Genomic DNA, 22,806 nt, shown 5'->3' with positions numbered 1-22,806 from the left:
CCACTGGAGTGCATTCAGCTCAGGACGGTCTGGCAGCCGCTCTCCAGCGGTTCAGACAAGGGGATTGAGCTCGAACTTTTCTGTCTCCGAAGCAGAGGCACCACCCCTGATCTACGGATCTTCTTTTAAAACAATACTAAGATTCCAGTCCTCATGGTCCTGAACGCAGGACCGATTTAACATTTAACTTGTTGGCAGGCTTCGGGCATGGAGTCTTTTTCCAGTCCAGCCATGGGGGGTTGCTGCAGCCCTCTTCCCAGGAAGAAAGCAAGATTCTAGTCCTCATAAAGGGCTGAACTGAATGCAAACAGAGGAGGCAGCCTTATACTGCCCTTGGTCCATCTACTCAGTATTTCCTGCACTGACTGGCAGTGTCTCTTTGGGGTTTCAGGCAGCGGGGGTGGTATTCACAGCCCCACCTAGGGATGCCAGAAATCGAATCTGGGACTGTCTGCATGCAAAGCAAGGAATCGGGGATCCCGGTAGATGCTGGGCCTCACATGAATTCATAGAATTGTAGAGTGGGAAGGGATCCCCGGGGTGATCTAGTCCAACCCCCCCTCCCTGCAACACAGGAATCTTTGCTAAAGCATCCAGGACAGATGGCCATCCGACCTCTTCACCCCACATAAACCAACCCGGCCACTTCAGTCTGCAGAACTGCTGCAAGTTCCCCCTAATACTCGCTCTGCGTTTGTAGGAAATCCCATTACGCTTTGGAACTCCCTGCCTAAATGTTAGGTAGTTGTTTATTTCCCTGACACATGATGGGAGGGCGCTCCACAGGGTGGGCGCCACCACTGATAAGGCCCTCAGAGCTGGACCTCAGTGTCTGCGCAGAACGATGGGAGTGGAGACGCTTCTTCAGGTATACTGGGCCGAGGCCGTTTAGGGCTTTCAAGGTCAGCACCAACACTTTGAATTGTGCTCGGAAACGTACCAGGAGCCAATGTAGGTCTTTCAAGACCAGTGTTATGTGGTCTCAGCGGCCGCTCCCAGTCACCAGTCTGGCTGCTGCGTTCTGTAGTTTCCGGGTCACCTTCAAAGGTAGCCCCACGTAGAGCGCATTGCAGTAGTCCAAGCGGGAGAGAACTAGAGCATGCACCACTCTGGGGAGACAGTCTGCGGGCAGGCAGGGTCTCAGCCTACGTACCAGATGGAGCTGGTAAACAGCTGCCCTGGACACAGATTTGACCTGTGCCTCCATGGACAGCTGTGAGTCCAAAATGACTCCCAGGCCGCGCACCTGGTCCTTCAGGTGCAATTTTACAAGAGGAATCCAGTAAGGCCGTCCTAAACGGAGCCTCTGGAGATCTGCAGTGCTGAAGGGATTTGTTACAAGGGGGTACACAGCCCCCAATATCCCCCCCATCAGCCTGCCCCCCAACCCCAACCCCTTGTTGAGCCTATCCTAGAGCTAAGGGGCAACTCTTCTCATGCTCTCTCCAACATTGCTGCACCGTAAAAAATAACATACACACAGATTCCAGCCTCTCAAACAATGCTCCGATTGTCTCCATCCTCTGTGGAGAAGGAGGGGGTGGTGGAATGGTCAACCGTGATAAATAATTGCTCTTTAATTCTCCGGCCTGGCTGTCTCAGGCCTGTCCGCGGGCGCTGCTGACTTCATCCGGATTGCCACCCCCTCCGCAGACAACCGCTGGCAGGTGACACAATGCCACAATTATGCCAAGGGCCCACGGCTGGGTCAAGGCTGATGCCAGAGCCTTGCTGCCCTCTCCCCCTCTTCTCCCGCCGATTTGCCTCCAATTGTTTCCTTAGGACTTGGCGAGGGATCCGGGCACAGGGAGAAAAGCGTCTCGCCTTTGCCCCAAAACTCTCCAGGAATCCGCAGCGCCCACGCAGGGCCGACCAAAGCCACCCTCCTTCCCAGGACGAGCGGTCAAGAGTTTGCAAGGTTGCGGCTTTCCGTGGGGACAGAACGGCCTGGCAGCAGAATCAGACCAGGAAAGGTGCATTGGGTCTGGCTTTCTGTCCTTGTGGCAGCCAAATGCCCCTAAGAAACGAGGAATCCAGATAGACTGCCCCTGGACCTGGAGGTTCCACAAGTGTCTGTCTCTTTTTTTGTTCCAGCCAATCAGAAATTCACTGGGTGCTGACCCTGTGGGGCGGCCAGTCCCCGCCTCTCAGCCTAGCCTACTATGCAGGGACCTCGCTCCTTGTCCCCTACCCCCTGGTTTACTCCAAATAGGCCATCCTCCTCCTGTGGGACAGAGGGTTACTCACATTTCAAAGAGGTGCCTGATGATGAGGAAGACAAACGCCAGAGGGATGGTGATATACAAGTCGCTGGACTTCGGGGCCACGCGGCCTTCGCTGAATTCGACGTCCGCCCAGGTGAGGTTGGACGGCAACCAGAGCCGGTCCCACCAGAAGTAGTTGCATAATGTCTGGAACATCCTGCGAAAATGAAGAAAACAGAAACAGCGTGAGTGAGGAAAGGCAGTTTCCAGCTGGGAGAGATGATGGGCAGAAAGCTCAGAGCCCATGTTCACACCATGTACAGTGGGACTTTGCATTACAGATACCTATTTAAAGGCAAAGCGACCCCTGACCATCAGGTCCAGCCGTGGCCGACTCTGGGGTTGCGGCGCTCATCTCGCTTTACTGGCCGAGGGAGCCGGCGTACAGCTTCCAGGTCATGTGGCCAGCAGGACTAAGCCGCTTCTGGCGAACCAGAGCAGCAAACGGAAACACCGTTTACCTTCCCGCCAGAGTGGTACCTATTCATCTACTTGCACTTTGACGTGCTTTCGAACTGCTAGGTGGGCAGGAGCAGGAACCGTGCAATGGGAGCTCACCCCGTCATTGCAGGGATTCGAACCGCCGACCTTCTGATCGGCAAGTCCTAGGCTCAGTGGTTTAACCCACAGCGCCACCCGCGTCCCATACCCAGAATTAGTACCTCAGGTTAAAAACTTTTCTTCAGGATGAGAACAGAAATTGCGCGGCGACAGCAGGAGGCCCCATTAGCTAATGTGGTACCTCAGATTAAGAACAGTTTCAGGTTAAGTGGTAACTCGAGGTACCACTGTATTTAAAGCCCTACGGTACCACTTTAAATGCCTGTGGCTCCCATCCTGCAAAGAATCCCGGGAACTGAAGTTTGGCTAAGGGTTCAAAGTGTTGTTAGGAGGGGAACCCCAAGGCTTCTCTGCTGCAGCTACAATTCCCAGAGCGGTTTATCCATCAATCTCTCTTCTCAGGGAGTTCTGGGAATTGTAGTTCAGCAAGAGGGAATAGGTCAGGCACCCCCAAACTCAGCCCTCCAGATGTTTTGAGACTACAGTTCCCATCATCCCTGCCCACTGGTCCTGTTAGCTAGGGATGATGGGAGTTGTAGTCCCAAAACACCTGGAGGGCCGAGTTTGGAGGTGCCTGGGATAGGGGGTCTCTCTCCTGACAGCTCTCAGCATCCTTAACAAACTACAACTCCCAGAATTCCTGGAGAGGGGAAGCCATGCCTGTTCAAAGTGTCATCGCAGAGCTTTGAATGCATGGTGTCAAAGAAACCAAAGTCAAAATAAATGTAAAGGTAAAGGAACCCCTGACCGTTAGGTCCAGTCGTGACCGACTCTGGGGTTGCGGCGCTCATCTCGCTTTACTGGCCGAGGGAGCCGGCGTACAGCTTCCGGGTCATGTGGCCAGCAGGACTAAGCCGCTTCTGGCGAACCAGAGCAGCGCACGGAAACGCCGTTTACCTTCCCGTCGGAGCGGTACCTATTTATCTACTTGCACTTTGAGGTGCTTTCGAACTGCTAGGTTGGCAGAAGCTGGGACCGAGTTACTGGAGCTCACCCCACCGTGGGGATTCGAACCGCCGATCTTCAGATTGGCAAGCCCTAGGCTCTGTGGTTTAACCCACAGCGTCACCCACGTCCCAAAGTCAAAATAGTTTCCCCTTTATTTAGACTTTATTTAGAGTGATGTTTCTACTACACCAGAGGAAGGAACCATTTTCCCCACAGCTCAGGGGCCATGTTGACTTGCAGGGACCTCACACACCCCCCCCCAGAGGTGGTAGTGGGCAAAAGTGGGCGGGGCCAGACACACAGGTGTTCCCTTTGTCCAGGGGACAACTTCAGAGAGCTGCAGCCAATGAGAGTAGACGCACCAGAAACAGCAAAATATTCAACACAACTAACTTTGGTCAATTGATTTCAACGGGTTTACTCAAAGTAGAACTTAGCTGGATACCAAACAGGGGTTTCTAGGCACACACACCTCCATCTGAACAATCAAGGGGACTCAGCATGCCTGAAAGAGAGACTTCCCAGGTAAAAGTTCTCAAGGTGTGTGTAGGGTTCAATGTGGCCTCCAGTTCTCCCTACCTGGCCCCCAGGACCCTCCCTCTCTGGCCTGCCTTTCAAGTGCTTCTGATTAGCCGCAAATGTATTCTCAGAACTGTGATGCAAGGAAGTATATAGAAACCTCTGAATTTCCGGGGGCTACTGCCTTTGGCCCCGGCCACCACCACACGCGGCCCCCGCGGAACGCCGTCCGCAAGGAATCTGCCCCTCTGGCTGCAAAAGGTTTCTCCTCCTCGTGCCTTGCACGCCCCAAGTAACTTGCGCCTTCAGGAATAACCAGAGTGCCTCTAAGCATATGCAGAGTGCCGTCTGTCTCCAAGAAACGTGACACACACACTCTGCATTTAGGAGGCCGGAGTGGACAGGAACTCTGGGTAAGCTCAACAAATGAATGGCAAGTGGTTCTGTGTTGTTGTTGTTGAGTCGTTTAGTCGTGTCCGCCTCTTCGTGACCCCCTGGACCAGAGCACGCCAGGCACTCCTGTCTTCCACTGCCTCCCACAGTTTGGCCAAACTCATGCTGGTCGCTTCGAGAACACTGTCCCACCATCTCGTCCTCTGTCATCCCCTTCTCCTTGCGCCCTCCATCTTCCCAACATCAGGGTCTTTTCCAGGGAGTCTTCTCTTCTCATGAGGTGGCCAAAGTCTTGGAGCCTCAGCTTCACGATCTGTCCTTCCAGTGAGCACTCAGGGCTGGTTTCCTTCAGAATGGATAGATTTGATCTTCTTGCAGTCCATGGGACTCTCAAGAGTCTCCTCCAGCACCAGAATTCAAAAGCATCAATTCTTCGGCGATCAGCCTTCTTTATGGCCCAGCTCTCACTTCCATACATCCCTACTGGGAAAACCAGAGCTTGAACTATGCGGACCTTTGTTGGCAAGTTGATGTCTCTGCTTTTTAAGATGCTGTCTAGGTTTGTTATTGCTTTTCTCCCAAGGAGCAGGCGTCTTTTAATTTCGTGACTGCTGTCACCATCTGCAGTGATCATGGAGCCCAAGAAAGTAAAATCTCTCGCTGCCTCCATTTCTTCCCCTTCTATTTACCAGGAGGTGATGGGACCAGTCGCCATGATCTTCGTTTTTTTGATGTTGAGCTTCAGACCATATTTTGTGCTCTCCTCCTTCACCCTCATTAAAAGGTTCTTTAATTCCTCCTCACTTTCTGCCATCAAGGTTGTGTCATCTGCATATCTTGAGGTTGTTGATATTTCTTCCGGCAATTCTGGAAGCGGTCCTGTAGGAAGAGCTAAAGTGGTGGTGGGGGAGTGCCAGGAACCCACAAGCAAGACCCCAGGAAAAGAGAAGGGGGTGGCTAGGTCAATGTGCCCTTTTGATTTCCCTCTGCCAATCTCGTTAGAATAAATAAATGCTCTTGGCAGCCAGTGTTGGAAATTGGCCAGGCACGTTTTGCAGCTGGCGCAGTTCCACTTGCGCCCACTTGGAAATCTCTGGGTGCAAAGCTGACGAGTGGCATCTCCACCCGGCTGGCTCCTCCAGGCTTCCTCAGCAGGTAAGGAGAACATCTATTGCTTTCACATCCCAGCTTTTTCTACATGGTTCAGCCCTGCTCCTTAGTTAAGCCCTACGACGACCCTGTGAGGTAGGTCTCGCCAGAGTGGCGAAAGCTCTGGTTATCTCTCACTTGGACTACTGCAATGCGCTCCACGTGGGGCTACCTTTGAAGGTGACCCGGAAGCTGCAACTACAGTCATACCTCGGGTTACAGACGCTTCAGGTTGCATTTTTTCAGGTTACAGACGCGCCGAAACCCAGAAGCACTGGAATGGGTTACTTCCGGGTTTCGGCGGCTGTGCATGCACAGAAGCGCTAAACCGCACTTTGCGCATGCGCGCAAGCGCCGAATTGCAACCCGCACGTGCACAGACATGCTGCTGTGGGTTGCGAACGCTGCAGATTGCGAACGTGCATCCCATGCAGGTCACGTTCGCAACCCGAGCATCTACGGTAATCCAGAATGCGGCAGCTAGACTGGAGACTGGGAGCGGCCGCCGAGACCACATAACACAGGTCCTGAAAGACCTACATCACAGTATGTTTCTGAGCACAATTCAAAGTGTTGGTGCTGACCTTAAAGCCCTAAACGGCCTCGGCCCAGTATACCTGAAGGAGCGTCTCCACTCCATCATTCTGCCCAGACACTGAGGTCCAGCTCCGAGGGCCTTCTGGCGGTTCCCTCCCTGAGAGAAGCAAAGCTACAGGGAACCAGGCAGAGGGCCTTCTCAGTGGTGGCGCCCGCCCTGTGGAATGCCCTCCCATTAGATGGCAAAGAGAACAACAACTACCAGACTTTTAGAAGACATCTGAAGGCAGCCCTGTTTAGGGAAGCTTTTAATGTCTGTTGTTTTATCGTGTATTTTAATATTCTGTTGGGAGCCGCCCAGAGTGGCTGGGGACGCCCGGCCAAATGGGCAGGGTATAAGTGGGGATTTGAATCCGGACCTCCCAGGTTCTGGTCTGATGCTCTAACTGCTGCACCGCCCTGGCTTCCTAGAGTACTTCTGCTCTATAAATTAAGGAGGCAAATAATAATGGGGAAAGCAAAATGTCACTTAGAGAAGGAGATGGGAATATTTTTTCCTGGAAGCTTGAATTGATTTTGGTTCTGGATTGATTTATTTGACGCTTTAACGTGTTGTAAACTGCTTTGATATTTGTTCTTCAAAATGTAAAGCAGTATAGAAATTTTCACCATCACCCCACCGGGAGAGGAGGGGAACCCGGAGCTTAGAGATTCCTTCGTGACTGGATTATAGATCTGAGTTTTGAACATGGTTGGCAACACCTCAGAAGTCTGTTACAAGTCGTTTGCCTTGCAGAGGAGTAAATGAAGGCGAGGCCAGACAAGAATGAGAACATAAGGAAACAGAGAACTAATGATTAAGAAAAAAACCCGGTGCCAAAATTACAATGGAGAGGGACACACCATCTCACCGCAGACAGATCGATGGCGCTGCCAGCCCACACAGGACCGGTCTGGAGCAGCTCAGGCAGAATTTGACCCCGTTCAACCGTCCCAAAAAACCTGGACTTTTTTGCCAACTGGGTCAAGATGTAATTTTGTCCCAGTTGCTGAACTTCGCAGAGTTTGGCAAGGGCAAAACCGAGAATGAGAGCAGGAGACTCTTAGCGTTGTGGGTTCGAGAGCCCCACTTGGGGCAAAAGATCCCTGCGCTAAAGGGGGTTGGACTAGATGACCCTGAGGGTCCCAATTCTACGGTTCTCTGACATGAAATGCATCGTTGAGAGGGCAGGGGAAAGAGAGACAAGAGATAGCTGGTGGTCAGGGGAACATCTGAAAAAAATGACTTCGCGCCGAATCAATAAAACATTGAATATGAAGCCCCCGACGTGGTACGATTTGCTGCCACAAGTCGGGGCAAGATTCAAGAGGTTTGCGGCGATGCCAATTTGGGAAAGGAAAGTCCTGTCTGGACACGGGTGCTAGTCCCAATTGCTCCCATCTGAAGAAAGGGGCCAGCGTTTCGGACCTTTTTGAGGTTTGGAGAGCAGACAAGGAAGACGCAACATGATAGGAAACAGGCAGAGAGGAGATTTACCTCCCTCTCTCACGACACCGGGACTCGCGGACATCCAAGGATGCAAAAGGTTGGAAGGTTTGGGGCAGATAAAAGGAAGGACTGATTCACACAGAACAGAGATGAACTGCAGAACTCCCTGCCACAGGGAGGCAGGCAGGGCATAAAGGTAAGGGTAAAGGGACCCCTGACCGTTAGGTCCAGCAGTGGCCAACTCTGGAGTTGTGGCGCTCATCTCGCTTTATTGGCCGAGGGAGCCGGCGTACAGCCATGTGGCCAGCAGGACTAAGCCGCTTCTGGCGAACCAGAGAGGCACAGAAACGCCGTTTACCTTCCCGCCGGAGCGGTACCTATTTATCTACTTGCACTTTGACGTGCTTTTGAACTGCTAGGTTGGCAGGAGCAGGGACTGAGCAACGGGAGCTCACTCCATCGCGGGGATTCAAACCGCCGACCTTCTGATCGGCAAGTCCTAGGCTCTGTGGTTTAACCCACAGCGAGGACTGGGCAAATGAGTAGCTATCGGCGGCAGCAATGAGAACAGGATCCTGGCCTCATCCAGCTGAGCTCTTCTCACGTTCTGGCCCACGTAGGCCCAGTCTGGATAGTTGGCCTTGGTGAAGACTCGACGTTTTCATCCCCAAAAAAGTTTTTGATTTTGATTTGAGTTTCTACTGAAATGAGGCTGCATTTTAATGTAGTTTAATCTTGTTTTTAAGTTGTATTTTGTTTTCTTGTTTTTTTTTAGTGTTTATATTATTAACTTGTAAGATATGGATTTGTTTTGTCTTTTTTAGTTGTTGTTGCTCTTTTAGTTTTTCGAATGTTGGTTTTTGTGTGTTGTATATTGTTATTTTTTGATATTTTTTGTGTTGTTGTGTGGAAAATACTAATAAAATTTATTTAATAATAATAATAATAATAATAATAATAATAATAATAATAATAATAAAGTTGTATTTTAATCAATTGTTTTATACCTGGTGTTAGCCGCCCTGAGCCCGGCCTTGGCTGGGGAGGGCGGGGTATAAATAAATTTTATTATTATTATTATTATTATTATTATTATTATTATTATTATTATTTGGGGCATTTGGCCACAGCGAGAGCAGGAGGCCGGAGCAGGTGGACAACTGACCCGCTCCAGCTAAAAGGGCTCTTTGTATATATATTTTGTTAAAGCAGCCCCTTCCAAGCAGGAAAGCAGAGGATATAAACCGGAGTTAACTGCATATCCACCGGGTCTGGGAGCATGTGCGTGAGGAGGCAGAGATTGCAAGAGGACAGATGGGAGTTTGCCCAATCTCTCTTCCCACATGACGGGCAAAGATCACAGTCAGTGGACTCTGCTCCTCATCGGCTGCAACGCGATGCACACTTAAGCAGAATGGCAATTTATTAACACCGAGCATTTATTAACACACGCCCAGAGATTAACAGGCATGTCCTTACGACATCCACACAAGGCGTATTACGAGCCAGGCTGCAGCCAGGGCCGGTTTGCCCAGGGCAAAGGTGGGGTTTCAAGTCTCCTCTCTTGAGGACTAGCCACTTGCAGGCTCTCTCTTAACACGGGAGCCCCGCCAGGAATGGTCGATCTCGTGCGCATGTCCTTCCGCAGGGCCTGTGAGACAGAGCTATTCCGCCTGGCTTTCAATTTGAACTTAGCCAGATCTTTTATTCCACTTCCTTCACACACCCTCCCCTGTTTATGAAGATTACCCACTTTGGGATCCCACAGCTAATTCTCCCCTGGTCTCCACACTGGCCTAAATAGGACTAATTTAGCCAGCTAGCCCTGGAGATCATCTAATGTTTATTGGATGGATTCCCCCCCCCAATTGATTTTTGAATTCTGAATTTATTGTTATTCACATTTTATACTGTATTTTACGCTGTTTTTTGTTGCATCGATTAAGTGTTTTAAATTTGTTGTTAGCTGCCCTGAGCCCGGTTTTTGAACTGGGAAGGGTGGGGTAACTGTGCCCCTGAAGGACCAGGTGCGCAGCCTGGGAGTCATTCTGGACTCACAGCTGTCCATGGAGGCGCAGGTCAACTCTGTGTCCAGGACAGCTGTCTATCAGCTCCATCTAGTACGCAGGATGAGACCCTCCCTGCCCACAGACTGTCTCACCAGAGTGGTTCATGCTCTGGTTATCTCCCGCTTGGACTACTGCAATGCGCTCTACGTGGGGCTACCTTTGAAGGTGACTCGGAAACTACAACTAATCCAGAATGTGGCAGCTAGACTGGTGACTGGGAGCGGCCGCTGAGACCGCATAACACCAGTCTTGAAAGACCTACATTGGCTCCCAGTACGTTTCCGAGCACAATTCAAAGTGTTGTTGCTGACCTTGAAAGTCCTAAACAGCCTCGGTCCAGTATACCTGAAGGAGCGTCTCCACCCCCATCATTCTGCCCGGACGCTGAGGTCCAGTGCCGAGGGCCTTCTGGCGGTTCCCTCATTGCAAGAAGCCAGGTTACAGGGAACCAGGCAGAGGGCCTTCTCGGTAGTGGCGCCTGCCCTGTAGAACGCCCTCCCACCAGATGTCAAAGAGAAAAACAACTACCAGACTTTTAGAAAAAATCTGAAGGCAGCCCTGTTTAGGGAAGCTTTTAATGTTTAATAGGTTATTGTATTTTAGTGTTCTGTTGGAAGCCGCCCAGAGTGGCTGGGGAAACCCAGCCAGATGGGCAGGGTATAAATAATAAATTTATTATTATTATTATTATTATCACTACCACCACCCATCTGGCAAGAACATCAGAAAATCCGTGTAGCTGGGCAGGCCAATGGCCCATCTTGCCCCGCCAGCCAAACGCTTCAAAGAATGTCGGAATCAAGGTAGACTGCCACTGCGCCTGGAAGCTCCGTAAGGATATCAGAAGAGGGCAGGGCTGGGAGAGAGTGGCACCGGCTCCATTGGGCGTTTGGGGTTTTATAGCTACAACCAGACCAAGAGACTGGAAATGCAAGCCTTCTTATTTGCAGGAGGCCGCGTCTTGTTTTCACAAGCGTGCAACCCAGCACCGTTCAGAAGGAAATTAAGATTAAGGGAGGATTAAGGAGCAGCTCAAACAATTTTCTTCCCGGGGCTAGACGACACTTTGCACATCTTTGCGCTGCCGGGTGAGAAATTCCGCCACCGGATCTCTTCCCAGGAGCCAGGAAGCAATCTCAGAAGGCTCTGTGGGTGGGGAGTTCACAGCTGGTCCAGTCTCTGGCTGGCAGCCAGCCCTTCCCAACCGAGATGACTCTGTAGAGGGGTGAAGCCTCTCGTAAACGCTGCTTTCTAGCCTGTGAGCCACATCTCCAATCTGTTTGATGTCCAGGCAACACCTTGTCATAGGAACAGGGGTGCAAACTGCTGCCTGATGCCATGCCCAGTCTCCGCTCCATCAAACTTAATATTGTCTGCACTGACCGGCAGAGGCTCTCTGGGCTTTCTGGCAAGGGACATCCCTTAAACGATGTATTTATTATTACTATTATTCATTAAATTTGTATACCACCCTACAGCCACAGGTCTCGGGGCAGTTCACAACATAAAATGATATAGCTTCTCTGCTACAACTTAAGTAAGATATTAGTCCTCATGCCTGTTGTCTTTGTCCATGGAGTTTGTCCAAGACGCCTGCTTCTTGGGAGAAAAGAAGTGACAAACCTAGACAGCATCTTAAAAAGCAGAGACACCACCTTGCCAACAAAGGTCCCTATAGTTCAAGCTCTGGTTTTCCCAGTAGTGATGGATGGAAGTGAGAGCTGGACCATAAAGAAGGCTGATTGCCGAAGAATGGATGCTTTTGAATTCTGGTGCTGGAGGAGACTCTTGAGAGTCCCATGGACTGCAAGAAGATCCAACCTCTCCATTCTTAAGGAAATCAGCCCTGAGTGCTCACTGGAAGGACAGATCCTGAAGCTGGGGCTCCAAGACTTTGGCCACCTCATGAGAAGAGAAGACTCCCTGGAAAAGACCCTGATGTTGGGAAAGATGGAGGGCACAAGGAGAAGGGGACGCCAGAGGACGAGATGGTTGGACAGTGTTCTCGAAGCTACCAGCATGAGTTTGACCAGACTGCGGGAGGCAGTGGAAGACAGGACGGCCTGGCATGTTCTGGTCCAGGGGGTCACCAAGAGGCGGACACGACTAAACGACGAAACAACAACAACAACAAAAGTGCCATGGCTGTGCTCTGCCTGCCTTCACGGCGGGAGGCAGTAATGCCTTTGAGCAGTTGCTGGACTAGCGGTTCTCAACCTGTGGGTCCCCAGATGTTGTTGGACTACAACTCCCATCATCCCTGAGCTCTGGCCTTGCTAGCTAGCGGTGATGGGAGTTGTAGTCCAACAACATCTGGAGACCCACAGGAGGAGAAAGGCTTCTGGAGACTATTGTTCTGATGGAACCTCCAGGCCCAGAGGCAGTCTACCTTCATTCCCAGGTCCTTTGGGGCATCTCACCTGCTTCAGGTAGAGGGCTGCTCTCCATCTTTTTAAAACGGCCCGTCCCTGCGGCCTAATCCTCCGGCCCTAGGAGTCCTCATAAGGGAGCTGTTCTACTCTCTAGTCTCTGCTTCTCAATGCATATTGTATTGTTTTATATACTGTGGCTTGCCGTGGTTTTATTGATTATAGTTTAGATATTATTTATTGTAACTGTTGAGTGGATTTCTGTTTAACTTTTATATGTTGCTATTATTATTTTATACTATTTTAATGATTGCTGAATGTTACATTTGGATGTAGGTTGCCTATTTTAAAGTTACGTTTTATTATCACATTTTTGTACAGTGGTACCTCGGGTTAAGTACTTAATTCGTTCCGGAGGTCCGTTCTTAACCTGAAACTGTTCTTAACATGAAACAGCACTTTAGCTAATGGGGCCTCAGAGCACGATTTCTGTTCTCATCCTGAAGCAAAGTTCTTAACCCGAGGTAATATTTCTGGGTTAGCGGAGTCTGTAACCTGAAGCGTATGTAACCCGAGGTACCACTGTATTGCATTAGATTGTTATAAGATGTACAGTGGTACCTCTGGATACGAACAGGATTCATTCCGGAGCCCCGTTCGCATCCTGAGAGCAAACGCAACCCTCATCCGCGCAGGTTCCGATTCACCGCTTCCGCGCATGGCGTCATTTTGAGTGTCTACGCATGCGCGAGCGTCTGCGCGCTCCGTTGCAGAGTGCAACCTGAAAATGCTTAACCTGAAGCGACTTCAACCCAAGGTATGAACTGTATATTTTTTGTTTCTTCAGCTTGTAAACCGCCTTGAGTATTGTAAGATAGAAAGACAGTATACCAATTAAAAATTATGATGATGAATCCTGCAGCCACGCTCTTCTGATATTAGCTTAAATGACACTGTGTTATGCCTATCTGGAGGGGTTCTTATAAAAGTGTAACAAGGGTAAATTTATTTCTTTTTTTAAAAAAACAGCCCACAACATTTGGGGAATGCAAACTTACAGGATTTCAGCGATGAGCTATGCACAGACGAAGGAGCATGTCTCCCCAAAAACTTTTGAAGGTTGAAGCAGTATCAGAATAATAATAATAATAATAATAATAATAATAATAATAATAATAATAATAATAATAATAATAATTTATTATTCATACCCCGCCCATCTGGCTGGGCTTCCCCAGCCACTCTGGGCGGCTTTCAACAAAATATTAAAAAACAGTAATGCATCAAACATTAAAAGCTTCCCTAAACCACCCTGATGCCATCCAGAGTACCTCGGGTTAAGTACTTAATTCGTTCCAGAGGTTCATTCTTAACCTGAAACTGTTCTTAATCTGAAGCACCACTTTAGCTAATGGGGCCTCCCGCTGCTGCTGTGCCACTGGAGCCCGATTTCTGTTCTTATCCTGAAGCTAAGTTCTTAACCTGAAGCACTATTTCTGGGTTAGCAGAGTCTGTAACCTGAAGCATATGTAACCTGAAGCTTATGTAACCCGAGGTACCACTGTAATATGCTGCTTTTTGTTTTCTGTGTTAAGAAAATCTCCGGCTTCTGACAAGAGTCCAGTTTAGCAGGTTTCAATATTTGCAAAAAAACACACACCCAAAACCAACGACACTAAAAGGCGTTTTTCAAATGCAGCAAGCCACAGCAAGAGAGAGCGTCTCAGGCCGAGAGAGGCGGAATAATAATAATAATTATTTTTATTCCAGCAAAACAAAATCCTAGCGGCAGACAAAGCCAGGCTAACACACAATTTAACACAGTGTCCCTGTTTAAACAATGCCACTGTTTACAAAGAAGGACCACTTGTTTCCTAGAACTAAGCTCTTGACAAATTAACTGTCCCCATTTGCCCTCTGGAGAGAGGGATATCTTTTAATTTGTTATTTCATTTTATAATGTTTAAACAGACTTGCGTTCCCCAGGGCCTCTGGGAGCCAAATCGCAGAGCCGAGGGCGATAAAGCATTATTATTTTTTTGCGCACGGTCGCAAAGAACGCCGGCGAATTTGATACCCGCATCCAGCCTGTCTAGATAGGAAAAGGTTCCTGTGCGCAGTGGAACATTCCCCAAAATGACCCAGGCATGAAAGGAAAGCAGGGAGGGGAGGGCAGAGGGAAGAAAAAGACGCTCCGTTTTATCAGACATTCCCCTACTTCAGAAACTAGGGCAGGATTGTCTATTGTTCGGGAAATAAAGAGAGGAAGATTAAAGGCACAGATAGTTTTGCTGACCGACTTTGGACAAAAAAGCAGACTGTTTCTCCCCAACCGATTTGGCGCTAAATTGCCAGAAAAACAAAAGCAGCTCATTTTTATGATGGGCTCCTTAATGCAAGCGGACTTTTAAAGGTGCACTATTTGAATTTCTGAGCCAATTCCCTTCCCACTCACTCAGAATAGTTCTGTCCGCCAATGCAAGACACAGACGAGAGATAGCACAAATCAGGATGGATAAAAACCAATGATTTTTTAATATATATATATTTAAAACTCAGATTTTTTAAAAATTAAATTGGATTTTTTAAAATAAATTTCGGAGGATAGTTTTCTATTTAAGTTACATGATAGTCCAAAGGCTATTCATCAGGAAATAAGGATTTGTTTTTAAGTTTTTCATGTGTGCTAAAACTCAGTCTAAGTTGTTTTTAATTGTTTAACCACATCGGTTAATAAACATGGATACATATGCTATAATGTTATTGTTTTAGTTGAATAAATCGTTATTAAGGAAATGATTATTTTTCTCCTTCCAATAAATCACAGCAGAAAAGTTGTCCAAATGTAAACGGTTGAGGGGGCGTTTTCTTAATTTGGAGTCCGCCCAAATAGGGGACGTCTCATACACGAAAAAATATAGTAGATCAAATTTCTTTTACAGAAAGACTCATTCTTGCTGGTATAATCTTAATATTTACCAACCAGATGAAGGTTCCATTTTTGGAATAATACATTTTCAGAGTAGTTTTTACAGTTATATCAAAAATCACTGATTCAGTTATACTCTTAGAAATATATAGACCGATAACTATGAAATTATTGTGAGGTTTAATAAGTTAACTGTTTATATTTGGACAACTTTTCTGCTGTACCTTTATTGGAAGGGGGGAAAAGTAACCACTTCCTTAATAACAATTTATTTGACTAAAACAATAACATTATAGCATATGTATCCATGTTAACTGATGTCGTTAAACAATAAAAAACAACAACCTTACGCTGAGTTTTAGCACACATGAAAAACTTAAAACATATCCTTATTTCTTGAATAGCCTTTGGGATATAATGTAACTTAAATAGAAAACTGTCTTTAGATTGATTTTTCCTCCAAAAGCATATTATTTTAAAAATCTGATTTAAATTAAATAAAAATAAAAATAAAATTATTTATCCACCCTGGGATTACTGCTTGGGTTTCGGCGCCTGCCATTACTCATAGTGGAAGCCTTCACACACCCTTCCACATAAGATCAGATCAAAAGAATCTTTATCTGCATCAGCCACGAGCTGTAGCAATAAAATAAAATATAATGAACTGCAGATAGAGGTAAAAACTATACAAAATACATGTTTGAGGTTTACATCAATCATCAGATAACAGATCTTACTCTAATTGCCCCTGCTAATTATTATTTTTTTGCAGTTTTTGCTGCCACCTGTTTATCTTTCTTTCCGCGAAATGTTTCCTAGCAGCCTGGGGTTGTCTCCCTCTTCTCACTTAAGAAGCCCCATAAGATGCGTGGGCAGAGAAAGAGAAGTACATTAGTGCCTATTATTAACTGCGGTGGATGCCAAGGGTTGCAAAACACCAGGTCACACCCCGTGTGTGCATGAACTCAGGGCTAGATTCAGGTCTGATGAGGCCCTCAGCTCCTGAAGGTAATGGGGCCCTTTCTATGTCCAGCTGTCCTTTGTCCACAACAAATTGTCCTGTTTTGGGGGGCTGTATACAGTGGTACCTCTGGTTGTGAAGAGGATCCGTTCCGGAGCCCCGTTCGCAACATGAGCAGAACGCAACCCGCAGCGGCGCGTCTGCGCATGCGGTGAAGAGTGGTGAAACCCGGAAGTAACCCTTTCCGGTACTTCCGGGTCGCCGCGGGAAGCAACCTGAAAAAACGTATCATAAAGCAAATGTAACACAAGGTATGACTGTATATGCTATATGGCAATTGATGGACCCGCTAGGTATCTAAAGCCATTTGCACATGTTGCCCTGCAACCAGTCCATGCAGAATGTAGGCACCCTATATATAGAAAGGAGCATACCAGTGATATTTTAGGGAGCAGGCTAGCAGGCAGGGCCTATGACTTACATCATAGGAGCCTACACAACACAAAACACTGTTTCTGTATGTAGGTTTTATTTATTTTGTTTTTTATGTTATATTTTGGAAATGTACATCCAGGTGGTTTTTTTCTTTAAATTTTTTTTGGGGCCCCCAAGAAAGTGGGGCCCTAAGCTATAGCTTGTTTAGCTTATATGTAAATCCGGCAGACAACGGAGGCGAGCGCCTTTGCCGTGTTCAAAATCCGCTAGGCCCCAGGCGAATTTTGCACCCTGCTTTCGGCCCCTTGCAACCAAGCGAAAATCTCCGCCACCTGGGAGATCATTGGATCTGGACTGTTTTCACACACTAATACCCCACACCCTGTAGAATTCGGTCCGTTTACTTGCACAGTTGGAATGAATTCCGGGGACCAAAATGCTTTTTCTGCGCAGCCTTGAGCAGGAGCAGCGAACAACAATTGTTGTCGCTTGTCTTCACTCGCCCCATTGCCCTGCTCACAGCTGCGAAGAATATTCTTACGTCATGAGTGGTTTGTGTCACCATTCAGAAAAACAGGTCAGATCAGGGCAATATATATATATGGACTTTCGCGGGACCAAGTGAATTTTCTACTTTAAGTTCGTAATCAAGCTCAAGGTTGCCTTCTGAACTATCCGGATGTTTAACTGAGAGCCAATCGCAGTCAGGCCATCATTTGAAAACTGACTTTTGAGCCCTCTTGCCCCAAAATGGAAACTAGACATTCCATTTTGGCAACTATAACCCTGGTTTAAGAAGCCATTTGACGCCTGGGCTTATAATCTGGGAGTTTCTAGCCATTTTCCCTTCAGGGATGAAGTCAAACCATTAGAGAGCAACAGCTGTGGCTGTAGAGAGCGATATGAAAAATCTTTTAAAAATAAGAATTGGATAAAATGACACAAAGGATTCGAAACCTGCAGGACCAGAGATTTACAGAAGATTGGAAGAAATATACGAACTATTTGAAAAGCAACTGTAATCAACAAATTATGAAAGTAGGACTACAAGAAGTTTTGTAAGGAGAAATATATGAAATTGAGATTTGAGATATTGAGAAATGAGATTTAAATGTAATAGTGAGAGTAAGAAATGCAAATTAAGTGAATACAGTGGTACCTTGGGTTAAGCACTTAATTCATTCCAGAGGTCCATACTTAACCTGAAACTGTTCTTAACCTGAAGCACCACTTTAGCTAATGGGGCCTCCTGCTGCTGCCGTGCCACCGCTGCACGATTTCTGTTCTCATCCTGAAGCAAAGTTCTTAACCTGAAGCACTATTTCTGGGTTAGCGGAGTCTGTAACCTGAAGTGTATGTAACCTGAAGCGTATATAACCCGAGGTACCACTGTAGATTGCAAAATTTTCAGATGTGATTGATGGAAGTCAAAAAGTCAAAAAGTTGTGTAAGATATAAAAGTATGTTTAGTTATTGTTGGAAATGTTATGTTAAAAAACTAGTAAAAATTTATATATATATATATAAAGAAAGAAAAATCTTATAAATAACCATTTGCCCCACCCACTTTTGCCTCTGGCCACGCCCACCACCAGCATGCCATGGGGGTGGGGGCAAGGCGGTGCAGAAGGCACTTTGGCCAATCGGAAGCAGCCATTTCAGTCTTGGCAGTTCTGCATCTTTCAGAGGTACATGCCGCTGATCCTCATGGGCTGGGCACAGGAACTTTGCAAGGGAGACCATTCTCGCCAGCAGCCTCTGCCCGTCCCTGCCCCCCCCTCCCCCCGATGGAGCAATCCCCAAAAGGGTTTCAATTGCCAGGACAAATATTGCGCAGACCTGCTTGGGGAAAAGTTTCAAGGAGTTTGCGTGGGGTGGGGAGAGAAACAGAGGACGGAAAGAGGAGGGTGGGTTCTCCTTGCAGGGCGGCTGACTTCTGTTTTATCTTTTAAGCCTTCTGTTCAGAGGGTGGGAGTCCGCCAGGGCTCCTCGGCGGTCATCTCGCAATTCAGGAAGGCGGAGAAATTATGTGCTTGCAGTTGCTCTTTCCAAAAGATGGCTGCTTCAACAGATCGGGCAGATATATTACTGTATTTTCCCATGTATAGGACGCCTCCTATTTTGGGGGACTCAAAATTAAGAAAATGGGGGGAGATTGCCCAGAGTTGTTGACCTTTTGGGGGGGGGGATTGCTCAAAACCGCTCACCCGCCTGAACAACGCTTCTTATCACACGCAATGAAAAGGCCACCAAGCGCTGGACCGCCTATCGCCTGCCCAACAGCAAATCAAAACAAGTCATTGCCGCAGCCACCACTAACCCACACTACCACTGCTGACAATCTCCACCTCATGGCAGCAACCAGTCCCCCGTCCCCCACACAGCAGTACCCATGTATAAGACGGACCTGATTTTTAAGCATTACTTTCACGTAAATAATCCTCGTGTTATACATGGAAAATACAGTACAGTGGTACCTCAGGTTATGTATCCAGAGGGATATGTAAACTTCAGGTTGCGAACGCGGCAAACCCGGAAGTGTGTACTTTTGGGTTTTGCCACGCGCGCATGCGCATATGCACTCAATCGCGCCACGTGCATGCGCAGAAGGGCACCTCCAGTTGTGGACTTTTCGGGATATGGCTGGGCCTCCAGAACAAATCGGAGGTAGAACTGTAATTTCTAAGAAACAAGATTTGGGCTCCACTTTTAAGTATGGAGGTGTGGCTGGAAGAAACATTGTCCCTATTGGGCCAGAGCGTCTCCGAGATTTGGTGTTTAATACTAAGGACTATCAAAAAAACCGGCAGAGAGAGAGGAACTGAGAGAGAATTAAGAGCCTCGGACGTGAGATCTCCAGGCTGATAGCAGATTAAGACTGATGGACATTTGTTGGGGATTGAAACCGGGAAAGGGGATGGGGTGGGGTTTGGGGATCCAAAGGGTGTATAATTATAATCCGTCCTTTTTCTTTTTATTCTGTTTTGTTATTAGTATGAAAAGTGGGGAATTCGTGGAAGGGAATTTGGGTCGACTTTAGAAAAAGGATTTAAGATTTAAGAATGAGCGCTGATGTATAAATTTTGATGTTGTAAAATTGGTTTTTTAAATTGAACTAAATATAAAGAGGTTAAAAATTGGGGATAAGAACTTGTTGAATTAACAATTTGAATTGGAATATAAGAAGGGGAGGTGTGGGGAAGTCAGGGAAATATGTTATAGAAAAATAAGGATTGTAAAATGTATATGTTTTCTTTTTTTGTTTTTTCTTTTTGGTTTTTTAATGTATTAAAATGGAAAATTCTTAATAAATATCTATTGAAAAAAAAAAGAACTGTAATTTCTTTTCTGAACAGCAGAAAACAGCTTTTAAACAGCAAGCCCTGCTTTTGAGACCCGGGAACAAAGCAAGAGCACTTCTATCATGGGTCAGCCTGGTCGCCACAGCAGCCGACTCAGGTGTTTTGAAAAGGGACACTCAAAAGCAGCTCATGAAGGTGCATTTCCCACAGCGACGGGCCTTCTAAGGGCAACTGCTCCTGGGCGTGGAGGCTCCACTATCCAGACAGGAGAGGAGCCCTTCTGAAGGGCCATCAAATTCAACAGCCTATCCTGATACGGGTTCCAAAGAGGAAAAAGCTATCAAAATCTGGAGGCTGCCAGTCAGAGTTGGCAGCACAGGGATGGGGGGAGCCTTAGAAACGCAGAGACAGGGGGATGAGGAGCTGCCTCCCGCCGAGTCAGACCATTGCTCTATCTCATTCAGTTTTGTCAACACTGGCTGGCAGCGTTTTTAAGCATTACATGGCTCTGCAGGGTTTCAGATGCAGAGAAACACTGGCTTACCTGCACTGACTGGCAGCAGCTTTACAGGAAAGCAGACAAGGGGTCTCTCCCAGCCTCAGATAGTGAAGACACCAGGGGTTGAAGCTGGGACCTTCTGCAGGCGCAGCAGCTACAGCACCTCTCTTCCAAACAGAGCAAGATTCCAGTCCTCAGGAGTCTGAAAACATAGATCTCTCCCTGCCCTGCCAGGAGATTTCAGGGACTGAGCCTGGGACCGTCTGCGTGCGAAGAGACTTGTCCTGTGATTAGGCTGCAGGTGCTCCTCCAGCTAATAATAATCATAGATATTACAATAATAGATATTGTTATTATTACTGGCAGAGAGCTGCAAGAACCCATCAATCTGGCCCAGAGGCTGCCAACTGGCAAAGGCCAGCACGAAACATAAAGCTTTTCACCTCCAAAGGATGCTAGACTTAATTACCTGCGCGCAGCAATAAGAGACGCAGCTTCCATAAGATTTATTTGCATCTGCTCCCCGGTCATAATTTGTTTTGCAATAGGCAATATTTGAAGCTGGCGAAGAGAAGGGCCCCAAGAAAGCAAGGGCGTAGGATGCCGGATCAGGCCCATGGGGGCCCATTGAACCCAGGATCCTGTTCCCACAGGGGCCAAGCACATGCTCCAAGTGGAACCCCAAAAGCAGAACCGAAAACGCAGAAGCGGGCACTCTGTCCAAATGAGATCTATTGTCTCCAATGGTGAATTTTGCAAATGGCAAACTGGCATTTGAAAATTTTGCAAACCGGCAGCTGGTGCCAAGAGCGGCTGAGGGCTCTTGACTTTAGCGCCTGGTGCAGTCAAGGTAGGACCGGGGGGGGCAGGGGGCAGCACAGGTAAGGAGCCCCATTCAGCAGAGACACCCCCCCAAATCAACGCAGTGCTAGCCGATCACATTTTGAAGTAATGCACACCCACCTCTTAAAACAGATTGGGTAAACAAGATTGCTGGGCTCAGAAGGGCCCTCATCCTGACAAGGGGCCCTCATCCTGCCCCAAGGAGGCTCTCCAAAGAACCTGAGCCGATTCCGCAAGTGCCGCTCCATCGAGAGGCAGTGTGGCGTAGTGGTTAGAGGACTGGACCAGGATTCGGAAGGAACCAGGGTTCAAGCTCGGCCATTAAGCTCGCCGCGTGAGCCCTGGGGGGGGGCAGCAACTCTCCCCCTCAGCCTCGCCTCCCTCGCAGGGTCACTGTGGGGTGGAGAACCACGCTCTTTGGAGGAAAAAGCAGGCTATCGAGGCAAACTGATCGGTAAAATCCCAATAATAGGCATTTGCAGTTGCCTTACCTGGAGGGGAGGGGAGAAAGGACACCTAATGGCCTTTTTCAGACATGGGAGGTTTAGGAGTGCGGAAAAATCCATACACAAAAAGCTTTGAAACTTGCCCTTCGGGTATTTTCCTCTCTCTCCCCCAACCAAGATCAGATGCAAGCAGGTAACTGCAGCCAAATCCATTAAGAGCATTAAAGCCTTACTGCGATCAAAGGTTTGCCACCCACCCAAGCACAGCGTCTGCTCAAGAAAACCGCCCTGTTATTTATTCCCCGCGTCCAACAGATCTGCCACCAAGTCCTTAAAAATACACCTGCTTCTCTAAAGGCACCCATTATTATTATTTTTGCAGGGAACTCTCCAAACACCCATCCACACCTAAGACATAAGAAGAGGCCGCTGGATCAAGCCAATGGCCGCTCTAGGCCGGCCTAGGGCTCTTACAGTGGCCAAATCTTCCTGGGAACCGTGACGCCAAGATAGACTGCCCCCGGGGGTGGAGGTTCCATTGGAACGTCAGAAGAGGCCTTGCTGGCCCGGGCCAAAACCCACCACCCCGTTCTCACGTTGGCCAGGCAGTTGCCCATTTAGGGAAGTCCACAACGAGGACCTGAGTACAAGAGGACAGCTTCGTCAGCTTCGTTTCCTCACCTTTCCCCTGAAGCAAAAAATTTTAGAAAGACCCAGATGCTGCAAGCCTTCCTCATAGTTGCCCCATCCTCAGATCACTTCTTAGACATCACCTTGTCCACAAAGGTCTGTATTGTTAAAGCAATGATTCTCCCAGTAGGGATGTATGGAAGTGAGAGCTGGACCATAAAGAAGGCCGATCGCCAAAGAATGGATGCTTTTGAATTCTGGTGCTGGAGGAGACTCTTGAGAGTCCCATGGACTGCAAGAAGATCATACCTCTCCATTCTGAAGGAAATCAGCCCTGAGTGCTCACTGGAAGGACAGATCCTGAAGCTAAGGCTCCAAGACTTTGGCCACCTCATGAGAAGAGAAGACTCCCTGGAAAAGACCCTGATGCTGGGAAAGATGGAGGGCGCAAGGAGAAGGG

At 47.9% G+C, this 22,806-nt stretch overlaps 1 protein-coding gene across 3 annotated transcripts in view; it reads right to left on the bottom strand.

Moving 5' to 3' along the window:
* The window catches only part of CERS2 (ceramide synthase 2), a 44,858-nt gene that overhangs the window by 13,599 nt on the left and 8,453 nt on the right, over window positions 1-22,806 (bottom strand). For all 3 annotated transcript variants that reach the window (XM_081173731.1, XM_081173733.1, XM_081173732.1), the window contains exon 2: window positions 2,248-2,421. In XM_081173731.1, the coding sequence (XP_081029857.1) occupies window positions 2,248-2,420 (173 nt within the window). In that variant the 5' untranslated portion in view covers window position 2,421. The remainder of the gene's footprint in view (window positions 1-2,247; window positions 2,422-22,806) is intronic.

Source organism: Podarcis bocagei, assembly GCF_964188305.1.
Source record: "Podarcis bocagei genome assembly, chromosome: 16".
Classification (NCBI taxonomy): Eukaryota; Metazoa; Chordata; class Lepidosauria; order Squamata; family Lacertidae; genus Podarcis; species Podarcis bocagei.
Note: the sequence above shows the minus strand (reverse complement) of the source record. Positions and strands in the feature narration are given on the sequence as shown.